Genomic DNA, 13,458 nt, shown 5'->3' on the forward strand with positions numbered 1-13,458 from the left:
TCAGAATAAAAATGCATTTATTTCATGGCTAGTGCCTTCTCTGTGGAATACACAGTGACACATCCAACTAACCTCTCTTCATGTAGAAAACCTTACCAAAACACATGTTCCTTGAGCAGGATGCCTGACAAGGATGGGCAGGCAGGCAGTCAACAACAAGTGACAGATGGGAAAATGCAGCTGAGCATGAGAAGCACAGCCCAAAAGACTGCGTGGCACTGAAGACCCACAAGGCTGCTCTCGGCAAGAGCCTCAGACGTATCTGTGTAGTCAGATCTCAAATGATCTGAATCTAGGTGAGTCTGATAATCACAGAGCACAGCTGAGCACAGCATCTTCTCTGACTGCATGCTGCAAACATTAAGTTAAGGTCTATCAGGTCTTCAGGTATCACCATGACAGATGGCAAAGACTTGCTTGAAGTAATAATTGTTATCAGCATTTCCCTTTAGCAGCTCTGTGGATTTAGCTCCTAGCTTTTCACACCTCTCTGCACATGCCTTGTAGATCCTTGTAGATCTGTCACATTGTGTATTTTAATGAATCTTTCAGCAGTTCAAAGAAAGTCTAAAAACGACCTTTTACTTTCCAGAAGTAATTTTATTTCCAGTGAGAGACTGGCTGTGGTTCAGCTGTGGGTTTCCATCATTTTTGGAGACCTGATTATTTTCTGAGAAGTTGCTCTTGAAGGGTAAGTCAAACACCCTGAGGGTATATATCACCAAGAGACAGAACGCAGATGATACCTGAATTGCAACCGGAATGGTAAATGATGTAATATTGCAGCCAAGAACCCAAAATATAGCACCTCATTTGCTATCACTATATCCTATCCAAAAGTATATCCTATCACTGTCAGTGATAACAATGACAGTGCTTCTTGTAGTTCTTTACTTCTGTTTATGAAGAAACAGCCTAGTTCTGTAGTAGTGAGGCGTTCCTTATAAAGAATGAGTCACCTTTTCCATTAAGAATGCATTTGAGGTAGTCCGTATGCAGAATTTATAGAATAACTCTGCACCTCCCTGAGACCAAGGGGAAACAGAATACAGCAGAAATTCCTCCAGCACAGTTATTAAACTGAATGCTCAAAGTACCTCAGTCATGTAAGTAGTAAGAAAGCAAGAGGGAAAAATTACACATTTATGACGAGAGTATAAATAAGGAAGATTGAGAATTAGACCAAATACTAAACTAGTGTTTCATCTTAAAAAGGCCATTAAGAAGATAATTAAGATAGAAAGGATCAGCTAGAATAAGCAGGATACTGTATGTTTAATTGGAAACAACACTTAGGCAGCTCACTGGGATGGGCTGGAAGAGCTGGGTATTTTCCACCTCCAAAATACATGAAGACCTCACACAGAGAGGCAGAAATGTGACAGCAAAGATCTTCTGGGAATATTGACGCTGCTGGCATGTGGTTGAACTCCAGCAAAACAGAAAAAACTACTTCTTCAGGCCAGGTGCCAAGGTCAGGCTTTGTGCTTGCACCGATACCCACCAGGCATGTCTCCAAGCTTCCTGTTCTTGGGAACAGCCTCACTTTGCTCCAACATAGGTTGTATGGAGGGGACAAACTCATGCTGCTGCACAAACTTAGGGGCTGGGCCAGAGCTCAGGCTCTCTGATCCCTGCATTCAACCACTAAAACCAGTGATAAAAATTATGGTAAATGAGGGAGTAAAGCTCTAAGGAATGTCTGGCTTCTTGAAGTATTATTCCAATTGCTATTAAAAAATTAACCAGAAGAAAGAGATAAAATGCCCACCATGTCAAAGCTGGTAAGCAGGTGCCAGTTCAACTTTCTGGGTGACAAGCAATGTTGTGGGAATGGACGTAAATCTCATCCCATTTTTATTCTGTAGGCTTCCAAATATTTTGCTTCTCGGTCTCAAGTGCATTAAAAGATCTTCTGAAGCACTGCTGAAATTAAGTATTACTCTCTGGCAATAAAGGTGAGGAATATGCCTCTCCTTTCTATTTTGACATCTTTAGTACAGATTATTCAGGGAATGAAAGGAAAGTGATTTCTCTGTCTCGGCCTGTAGATGGGGTGTGATGCACACTGACTGCCAAGTGAGTCTCAGCCCAGTGCAGAAATCATAAATTAGGGACTATGTGGGAAAATGCTCAAAATTTGTTTTCATTACTCATTTATTCCCATTTTCCTCACTCATATCCTCAAGCCTACAAGGCAAAGTTATATATGAAACTGATTTTTTCTTTTCAGTTGTAAAAGTGTTTCTTTTCACCCAAAGGACATAATATTCCAGACATATATAAATGCTAGGAAAAATCATCTGAAAAAAAGTGGTCCAAGTAAAAGGGAAAAATGCCTTTTAGAGCCACTTTGAAAAGCACACATAAATGCCCTGGTGAAAAGTTTTCTAGCGTTAAGACTTCCCAAGCCTGTAAAGCAGGTGTTTGTGTAACTCCTAGCATAGCACATTTATCAAGAGACAAATGAAAGACATATCTCCTGCTGCAAAATGCCTGACAATTTTAAAGGCCTGTCAACTGACATAATCAATGTTGATTTATGAATCTTTTGTCAAACCCAGAACTCTAACGTCTATGGGATCTCCCAAATGACAGAATCATCTGGCACAAGTGTCCAATAGCTCTTCTTAAGGTGGGAACCAAGTGTTCCTTTTTGTAGGATGCAAGTGTCAGATTATTGCTTAAATGTTCATGCTGCTGTTTTATAGTAGGAAAGGGACAAGAAATGCACATTGCATTTGAATATAATATAATGCATTGTTATGTTTTTCAGACTCATGAAAACTTACCAGCCTAGATTTGGTGGAATAGCTATCTCCCTCCATGCTCTCTTTGGAGATAAAGCAGATTTTTTTCCAGTTCAAATCCTTTCCAAAAAGCCACAAGCATTAAGTTAAAAAAAGGTGCTTAGGCTCCTGCACAGAATATTGTTTTGAGGAATCATAAGATGATTTTCTCACTAAGAGAAACTCTTATCTCTTCTTGCAATTTATCCTGCAGAATCACTTGTCCTTAGGACAGCTCTGTCTGCCACTCAGGAAATTTTTGTATTGAATAAAGCTCAGCCGCAGTGCTAGTGACTCAGAGACCAATGGGAGAGTTCTGTCACTACAAAGTTAATTCCTCTATAGCTCTATATCTCAGTAATTACTGTTAATGATGTCAGCAAACATTTTACTATTTTATTTTAATTTTTTTTCCAGCTAGGAAGTCATCTGATTTACATTATGCATGCTAGGGTACACAAAATGATGGAAAGTCAATTTTCTAACTTAAATAACCTATGCTTGGGCATGACCAGAACACCTGAATTCACATACAATTAATCCATCACACAGTGCTGCCCAAAGACCTATTATCTAGCAGCTGAGTGCTGGAGATGAACTAATCCTTTAAATCCTTTGAGAAAAATTCCCAGGGTATGGTTTCTCCATTCAACAGTGTGCCCAATGATAGCAGACTTGAGATGTCCCCCCTCTGTGGTGAGTCTCTTACTTGTTAAATGCATCCTCTCCAGCCCTGAACAATGGCTGAGGCTCCATGGGACAGTGGAAGGGCCACAGCAGAGGTGCCCTGATGTGCACTCTGACATGACATTATTCACGAGCTGCACACCAGAACCTCCTGCTTCTCTGTGGCTTTTTACCACCACATTGCTTAGGGCTCTGTGTGCTACAAGACGTGCTCATAGTTCACCTACCAGACCAGGCTGCTCAGGCCATGCACACACAAGGACAGGCAATTTGTGCACCCTTGATGAATGTGAAAATGAACAGCAAGGTTTAAAACTGACATGTCAGATATTCTAATCTAATCCTTGATAAAAAGCGGCAAAAAAAAAAAAAAAAAAAAAAAAAAAGAAGTCAGACATTGTTTCATTAATCACTGAAAGTACAGGTATGCCAAAATCAAACACTGAATGTCACCCAACAGTCCTGGAAAATACAAATGTAACTAAGCAAGTGAGTAGACCCACAGGCATCAGTGGTTGGTCCCAAGCACAGTTTAGTTTAGTTTGCTAAATAGCCCTGTGACACCAAAACAGAAAAAGAGAATTGTTTTTCAGAACAGGTCAGTTACAATAATGGAAATATAAAAAGACCAGGGAGGTACATGTTGCATAACTCCAGATTAAGGAAAATGCAGAAGAATAAAAGGAAACATCTCAACATTTTCAATGAAAAATTTTACTTTTGTATTGCCAAGGGTGTTCTAAACCCACTGGTTAGCAAACAACTCTACCAGATTTAGGAGGGAGCCCACAGTTTCCTGAATCAACAGTGTTTTTACAACAGAATCCTAAATGAGAGTGGGTGAAAAGATTGAACACCTTAACGCAGTTTGCAAAAATTAGGGACTTGCTCAGTACCTCATTAACAATGTACTGGATTGTCTAGGTACTTTGGAGAATGAGGGCAAGGGAAAGTATGATTCTGTCAGTGTTAAAGAAATCTGCCAACCTTTTTTTTTCAGAAGCTGCAATTACTCTATACATTGCAGCACACACATAACATTAGGAAAGGACACACCTTTGAACAGAGAAGGTCTTTCTTTAACTAAGCTGTGTTAGAAGCAGTGTTAACAGAGACACAGCACTGCATGAATAAACTGAAGGCATACTTGAGCCAAGTCTGATGCTAAAGACACCTGTCTCAGCATTTACTCTTGTTTTCTCCTCTGGTGTCAATGCCCCCTGTGGTGGGCACACACAGAGCAGGAAAGCTGGATGTGTGTTTTTCCACCTTCGCAGAGTAGAGTAAGTTTATAGAAGTGTGTATCATATGTTTCCAGTTATTACAGCATTAATACATAAAAATTAGTAATAAGTATTTATCATTTGAAGGATTCCTTGCCTGTAAACTGTATTTATATGCACCCTCTCCAAACAGACCTGGTGAAGGTTTTCTTGAAATATTTCTGTAGATGCCAAGAGTTGAGGACATCAGAGAGCAGCCTTGCCAGAAAGTGTTTACGTGCTGACAAAGCTGTCAAACACTGTGGACAGATGTTCAGTAATTACTCTCTGACTCCTCTATGCAAGCCTGCATGCACAGCATACATATTCATTCCACGCTGCAGATGAAACTGCTCCTCCTCAGCCTAGACTTGTGTCTGGACCAAGCTGTATATTTATACACTAAACACTCCTCACAAGTAAGTACCTTGATAATTTTTTTCTGTATCCCATTTTTAAGACACTGAGATCTCAAAGCATAACATGGATCTTACTTCTTTTTCTTTCAATAACTGTTCCTGGAAAAATTTCCAGCGTCTCTGGCGGTGGTTCTCCCATTTCTCCAGCTGAGGGACCAAATTCTCCTGCCATTCCTCTTTCAGAAGCTCACATTCTCTTACAGAGAGGCTGGTCACCACAGGCAGGGTCTGAAGAAACAGCTCTGTCACCAACGCTGCTAAAGCATGGGAAGCCTTTGAGTACAGCTCCTAACAGAGGCACAGAGAGGGACAGAGAAAAAAAAGTGAAAAACTGAACCCCCAGCCCTTTGGATCTGCCCCCCTGCATGTTCCATGATGCCAGTGAGGGAATCATGTGAATACACTGGGCTGGTGTCCAAATCCTAGAGCTACAACCCAATGCCACTAAGGCTTGACTTAAAAAGACCAGGTTTTGTAGATGGAACAAAATGTTTTGGTTCAAGCTATACAGGGCATTTAAAATGCAACAGTGTCAAGAGAACAAGACCCTGTGCCCTAACTGTTGCTCACATGTGACTGCAGTAGAAAAGAATATCTTGTTTTGCTGGCTAGGGTGATGTGTTATAAAAACACCTATTTTGAAAGTTGCTGTGCAAAAAATCCGGTGTAGCACAACACCTCGTGGGCACATCTTCTCAGGTGCTGCTATGAAATGAATGAAGAAAGAGGGAAGAGTTAAAAGGCATGGTATGGCTTTTAGCTAGACAAAAGTGACATTAGTCACACCAGTAGTTGGTACTTCAAACTATTACAGTCTTCAATGCCTGAAGAACAGAATTATTCAAATTCAATCTGATGCAGAATAGTTTCAAGCCTAGAAAAACAAACATCTTCTGGTGGTTCTAATGAAACTAGTCCCATATGAACAGTATTTAATTGCTGAGGCTATTTCACTCACAAGAAGTGTTGAGGTGATTTAGTCAGATGGCATCCCAGCTAAAAACTCAGTTCTAGTTTCACTGTCAAATACACAGTGGTGATAGGAGCTGTGCTAGCGAACTGGGTGCCATTTGAGATAATTTCTGGGCAGGAGTGGGGATAGGTAGCTTTCCCAGCTGAAAAGGGAACAAAACCACTCTGGAAAGTCACACAGACAGTATTCCTGCAGGAAAAAGTTATTTTTGTGTGCGCTCCACATGATCCTACCTGTCCAAGAATCTTTACTGCCTTATTGGGTTTGCTTTCATTGCAAACCAGTGTTAACCCTCTTGAAAACACATATATTTCTTTCTTTTCTTTAAAATACTGATAATATTTTTAAAACTCTCTTAAAGATTGTTGTTAAAAGAACAAGTCAGGTCTTCTAGATGCTGCCTTCTTTTAAATACAAGTTTAATAACAATTTCTTAGATGATCAAAATCTAGAACCTCTCAACAGAAACACTGGGGTATTTATCTAGATGTCAAATATGCTTATCTGCAGCTCATAGACAACAAACATTCTAGTGAAATTTTTTTGGGGGAGGGCATACATTGCTACAATGACAAGACAAGACAAGGACAAGAACTCAGAAATAAAGACCAGAACTTAAATTGAATATGAAATATAGTTCTGTGCCCCTATAATGATGCATTTGGGCTTCATGTAATGTTCCCACAGCACCTTTCTCTGCCCCATGTTCAGGTTTATGAATATCCTTTAAACAGATTGATTTCTGAAAAAATATTAACATTTCTCATTTACTGTAAAATATACAAGCTGTGCACTGAGTACTAAAATATTATTTTCCTCCTATGATCCCTCTAGGATGCTAATCACCATATTAATTAGCTGTTTCACAAACAATAAATAGCTTAACAGCTCCCTGCAGTAGCCTCTTCTTATGGATAAAACTGAGGTACAACACTACAAAACATGTTCACTACACCTTTGAGATGAGCTGTCTCACCCTCTCTCCACTCTCTTAGCTGTTTAAGGAAGGCAGGATTTCCAGAACCCAGCTCTCACTGGCTTTCTTTAATCTCAAAACATTCTGAATCCTTGCAAACTGGACTATGGCTTTTTGAAAATGAGCACTGGGCATTAAGTATGAGAGTTAGTAGTCAAAGACCCAACACAACATGTAACTTCTGATAATACTTTTCCCATTTCTGGTGATTGCTTACAATCTAGACAAGACAGTACCATTAGGGGAACATTTGCTACACAGGTGCATCCAGTGCTGAAGGATTCTTGTCCCTACTCCTTAATTATTATAGTTACAAGTTCCTGTTACCACAAGAGATATGATTTATACCATCCTAATAATCTGTGTAGCTCTGGGCCTGGCTTAGCTTGGCAAAAGCAATGCCAAATGGTTTAATTGAATTCTCTCTTCTGCTGTAATTTTAACATCCAAGACTCCAAGTTCTCAGATTTAACATACTCAAAGATACTGCACTTCTAATCTACATATTCCATACAACATTTAAGGAATAATGGCTCTATCTCTGTAAACCATCTCTCCTCTGAGCTTAACCAGCCTTTCAGGACATATTAATTCTCCTGCCTTTACTGAGTGTTCAATGATTCAACAGGAATTTCTATTGGGTCTGAAATAGTTCAGAAGGAGACTAAAGGAGTCCGTGGCATTTCTACTGCAGTAGATCAAAAGATCTCAGGCAGGGTGTTAAGGAATTCTATTCTTTATCAATGGCAGCTAAATCCCTTTTGAACACATTTTGCTGTGGAACTGATAGCATTTCTCTGGCATGCTCACAGCTCTGTGTTATTATTTGCTATGAAATATTTTGCACAGAACAAAAATATGGTATTTTGTTCCTTGTTGTCAATGACATTTTGTTCTGCCTGTACCCCCCACACCTTCAAATTATACTGTATGCTTACCTTTGGCACTACCACAGTGGGGGCAGCTACTGAAGAAAAATGTGATTCGGTCCCATTCCCACAAAATTACTTATCTGTATCACATCATTAATGTGACAATCACACAGACATCAGAGCCCAGGCAGCCCTTGCATGCCAGACCTAAGAGGACAGCAGGCTGTACCCAGAGGCCACACCACAGGGACAACACAGCAGCCATGCTGTTTAATGCAGCACTTGAAAAAATGCAGCAGAATGGCCTTTAAGAAATTGAGAGGGGAAATACTAAGTCTACATTAAGGAAAAATTGCAGATGTGATTGAATTCCACCAAGCAACTCAAGCTAACAAAACAGTTCAAAACTATTTGTACTCTAAGGAATGTTCTTGACTTCAAACTGCAATGAAGTCTGTCTGTGAGCAGGGATGTCACCCTATGTATTATAAAAGTTATTTTCCAGAGGAAAGAATACATAGCTTACCAGATTTCACTCAAAGAACAATATTAATTCTCTCCCTTAAACCTAAAAGATTAAAAGGTTCCTACATATAGATGAGTGAATAGTGAGATTGTGAAGCAGGAAAATGTATTTAGAAAGGCTGCTTGTAGTTTATTTTACATGCCAGCCACTGAAAAGTATATATTATCTCAAAGAGGCAACTGCACAACCATTTGTTAACTTGTGATAGAACATTTTATTGAAGGCATCAAGTATCTGGTCAAAGCTGTAGAACACTGTTGCATGTGCCTCCAGAAGCTCAGTGGCTAAAACAGCTGGTTAGGAGCTTAGAGATTAATCTTCCAAACCATATTGTATCTTACAAAGGATAGAGATTCAATACTCAGATCATACATTCCATAAATACATCCAAAATTCTGAGACACTAGGCACACACACCACTGGCCACTAGAAGATACTTCACATATACTCAGAAGATACTCTACTTGAAACAGGGAAAAGCTGATTGCATGTACTTCTCTCTTCCATGTGAAGAATTTTGGAAAGTCAATTGGAAAATGAAAACCCTACCTGCTTTTAAGCATCCTAACATCAATAAAGCACAGTGACATTGAAATTAATAAAAAAGCTCCACTGCTTGATTTCCAAATGGATGTCTATTGAAATTTCTGTCTTGCTCCCTCACTGGTCTTTGATTTATTCAGGAGGCAGTTTCAATCTTCTCTTTTGGTACTCCTTTTTTAGAAATATGCCTTTGTGGATAAGGTTATGTCCTTCGTGAGCTCTAACTATTAGCCAATTGTGAATCTGTATAGTGGTAAAATCCATTTTCTTATGCAGAAAGGCAAGGGGAAGACTTCAGAATGAAGGCTATCTGTGTCAAGACATCTTGTTTCAGCTTTGACTGAAGCAACCAAAACAAATCTAATAGTGCCCAAACCCAGAATTAGAGTGGGCTCCCATGTTATGAGTTCACAGATTTAATCTATCAGATAATGCTGTATTTTTGGGGTAAGTCACAGGGCAAAAATTTCAAAAGTGAGCCTTTGAGGTGAAGGTTTTTTGATAGGAATTTCCTCCTGAGACAAACTGACTGATTTATCTTAAAAAGAAGCCAGCTCTTGGTACCCAAAAATGCAGTCCAGCATCCCTAAGCATATCTCATGTTAACAGAATTGCATAAGGAAAGTAATGAAAGAGTAAGTCTTTGAGAATCTGTACTTCTTATCTAGTCAAAATTATTTTTTCTCCCTTTTATTAACAAAGGAAAAAATCAAATAGTTTTCCTCAAACACACATTTATGTCTACCCATTCATAAAATGTCTACTGCCTTGCCCATTGATAATACTGATGATTTAATAGCATTTAGTCTAAATTTTTGTGCATTTTACTCCCATGTCAAGCCAAATGAAATAACATTCTGGTGAATGGCTATCAGCAAAGGAGAATTATAAATGATAATAAATTGTGGTTTTATGGTTTTGAAATAAAGGCAGAAGAAAAAGACCTATCTTACCACATACTATATAATTCCTAGCTATTAATTGATTTCCTTTGTGCAATCTGCATGTCTGTTTTCCTAATAATAGTGTTACCCCCAACCTCTTAACTTCTCCTTTCCCTACTGAAATACACAAGTAGTTCACACAACAACAACAACAAGAGAAAAAGGAGGGAAAATATTAAAGGTGGGTGACTATCAAAATATCAAAGGTTGGTGATACGTTAAACTTGACTGGAGATAGCCATTAATCTATTCAAGAGAAACAGAACTGGATACACTGGGGCAGGGAGTGGAGTGGCTGGTGTGTTATTGCTGCCATGTAATAGGAAATTATGGTAAAACCAGCATACAATCCCTTGTATAGAGGGAAACTCTGCAGACCCAGTTCATGAAAATATTAGGCTGATCCATTCAATTATCTTTGCGCAATTTTTCCTTCAGTTATGATATACTGTGATAATCAAAATCATTTGCCCTCATTCTTCAACACACATTTCAAAAATTAGTTATGGAGCCTGTGTCTAGACACAAACTATTCACCTACAGCACAGTGTTTTAATCCACTAGTGTGGCCAAGAAGTCCTACACTATCCTCCAAATAGAACTCATTCATTCACTTCAGGCATCAACAGATTGCATCAACCTTGGTTAAATCATTTTAATTGATTTATTCATGCGTACACAAAACAAACCTACTCAATTATTCTATGCAAACACAGTCAGCTTCCAGATCATTGAATTTTTACATATTTATTCATCAATTTGGATAATTCTTCCATGTACTGTAGCAGTACAAACTTCCCTAGTGCTAGAGGGTTATATAAATCTATCTTGATCTGTTTAAAAGGCGGAAAATGGAAAAATGGAAAAGGCATAGAAATTAGATAAGGGCTTAGAAGAGCACTGTGAGAACAAGCTAAGGATCTTCCACAAGGTAGTGGCACTTACAGGTTAGTAACACCTTTTCTTCTGTCCTGAGAATACTCACTGATTCCCTGTTCAGTCACATAGTGACCTCTTTCTTATATTTTAATATCACCTTTTTCATTGTGATCATGTTTCAGCTTCTCCATTTGCAAGGCAAATGACTGTCAGTTAAGCTTCAGGGAGTGCAGATCTTTTGGAAAGGCAAATCAGGCTCTGCAGTGTTTACACAAGTGCCCAAACCAGCTAGTCTACAAAGGACTACAGTCCAGACCCAGGGGGCACATAGATGTGTATCACAGAGCTGACTGCTGCCAGGTGAGGCTTGCTGGTACCCAGCTTGTTCATGTCTACCTGAGCTGCAGTCACACAACTGCAGTGTGGAGGATCTCAAATCTCTGTCACCTTACCACTGCTACCTTGTCTTTCCCAATAGCAGCAGCAGCTTCTTCCTATGACAAAACCGGAGCAAATAAGTGAAGAGGCAAAGTCCTGCTGCCCAAGGAAAGATTTGTGCTGGTGCATCCTGCACTTCAGCTCTGGATGTGTGGTGGAGCAGAGAGACAAGCAAAGGCATTGTGTCTGTGAGATGCACCTCCTTCCTTTAACAGCCAGCCTACTCTTGCTTTTTTGCCCCTGGTTATGGAAAATGTGTAACCATAGCACTGTCCACTGAGTAGAAGTGAGAACAGCCCTACCTTCAATGGGGATATGTTCATTTGTATTATCTCTTCTTTATACCTTATAAGGTATATTCAAAAGCAGCCTCCTCTCTTAAAAGAGTTCATAGGATCTGTATTTGGAGTTAAGTTCATTATATTAAATATCACAGTAAAAAGGTTTAATTGCAAAAAAAAGAAGGTGGAAATACAGATTTGTGGACCGTCATTTAACAGATGCCTTTTGGATCACAGTACATGCATTTTTTCACGTTTTCACTGTTTGGGTCTAGTCATAGGAGAGCAGGTGTAAAATGGAATAAAAGGCCCAGAGCTGGGTGAACTGGCAGAGCTCAAGTTTATGCAGTTCTCCTGGCAACCTGGCAATTCTAGAAAAACTTAACTTACCCAAACCAAATTTTCTTTAATGGGAAAGAAAACTTAGCTTAGTACTGAAAGAAATAGGATTTTCAGTCCTATCTTAGTGTTACTAAAGTAGAGTACAAAATAAAAGAAAGCAATGTAATTTCACAAATGAGGAGGAACTGTGTAAGATAAAACCAAAAAAAATTGTTTAGTCTCCAGACTTCACATGAATTGAGGAACAGGATGGAGAAGTTAGTAATTACGGATGATGAACTGAGCACAGTAATATCAGCAAACATGTTGATTTTTCTAATATTACATAGCTTTGCACACTTAATCTACTTTGATTCACTGGCTTTATTTTTTTATCAAATGAATGTGAAAAAGTTCATGTGGACTACTAATATATAGTTATATATTATATATTTCTATACTATATATATTTATATGTAAAAAAATATGTATTTATATATATAAATAAAGATTGTATGGGTATATTAGCCATATGTGATAGGGACCACAGGTTTCCACAATATCCTGATCTGGTCACAATTAATCATGACAAGGATCCTGTTGAGCTGAAACTGATTAGTTCCAGCCTAATTAAAGGTTACTACTGACTAAGATTTTGGGTTTCACCAGACAGATCATATTATCATATTTTTTCTGCATAGACACAAAATAATTAAAGATGGTGCATGAAGCACCTAGAATTTTCCAAATCAATAGCAAAAAGAAGTGTAAAAATATTACTTAACACCAAAGATCTGAACCTATTTCAGGGAACTAACTATAATAAAAAAAAATCTCTGTGAAAAATGAATGAAAAGATTGTCTTTGGAAAAGTAGTGAAGTTCACTTAGAATAGTATCATCCAGTGACAGTGCAGAAGAGATAATTATGCCACATAAATGAAATCTCTCTCCTGGTAGTAATGACAGACATTGTATGCTCTCAACATTACTGCAACCTTGTCAGCCACCTGGGCAGCATGTTTTGGCAGACCATGCAGGCACTTTCTAACTAATATGAGGTTAAGAAACATAGTGTTTTGGGAAGATAATGGAAAAGCCAAGCTAATATGGAAGACTGTCCTGCCTCTATCTTCTGCTTTGTCAGCCTAGCTTTCTGGAGCTGTAATTCCTGGAGCTGATCCTTCCTGCAATTCCCCAGTCTTCTCCAAGGCCTGACACTGTAGTGGGATTAGGCAATCTTCAAAATCAATTTAGCAAATGACATTTATCACTGGAAGTGGCACCTTGTAGAGATCGGCAACAGCCTCTGTGCTCTCACAGTCATCCTCCTCCTCCAGATCCCACTGTGCTTGCCGGTGTTTCTCCATCAGCTCATGGTAAGCCTAAAAAGAAACATAGTAGGTATATTTAAATAGCTGAAAAGATCTTAATAGTTTCTTGTGATCCTTCCGTTTTCTTCCTTGATGATCTTCCCATGTATCACTGCAACAGTAACTGTTTACCTGGAACCATGACTCAGAGGGAAATGGAAGTTGCCTAACCACCT

General features: G+C 38.9%; 1 protein-coding gene across 2 annotated transcripts in view; it reads right to left on the reverse strand.

Annotated features, from left to right (window-relative positions):
* EVC (EvC ciliary complex subunit 1) overlaps positions 1-13,458 on the reverse strand; it is a 48,304-nt gene that overhangs the window by 13,298 nt on the left and 21,548 nt on the right. Inside the window, exons 11-13 of one of the 2 annotated variants that reach the window (XM_077782761.1) lie at positions 13,196-13,294; positions 5,233-5,445; positions 2,793-2,870 (exon numbers count right to left, since the gene is read on the reverse strand). In XM_077782761.1, the coding sequence (XP_077638887.1) occupies positions 2,793-2,870; positions 5,233-5,445; positions 13,196-13,294 (390 nt within the window). The remainder of the gene's footprint in view (positions 1-2,792; positions 2,871-5,232; positions 5,446-13,195; positions 13,295-13,458) is intronic. The other variant, XM_021550721.2, reaches the window with a different exon arrangement.

This window comes from Lonchura striata, chromosome 4 (assembly GCF_046129695.1).
Source record: "Lonchura striata isolate bLonStr1 chromosome 4, bLonStr1.mat, whole genome shotgun sequence".
Lineage (NCBI taxonomy): Eukaryota > Metazoa > Chordata > Aves > Passeriformes > Estrildidae > Lonchura > Lonchura striata.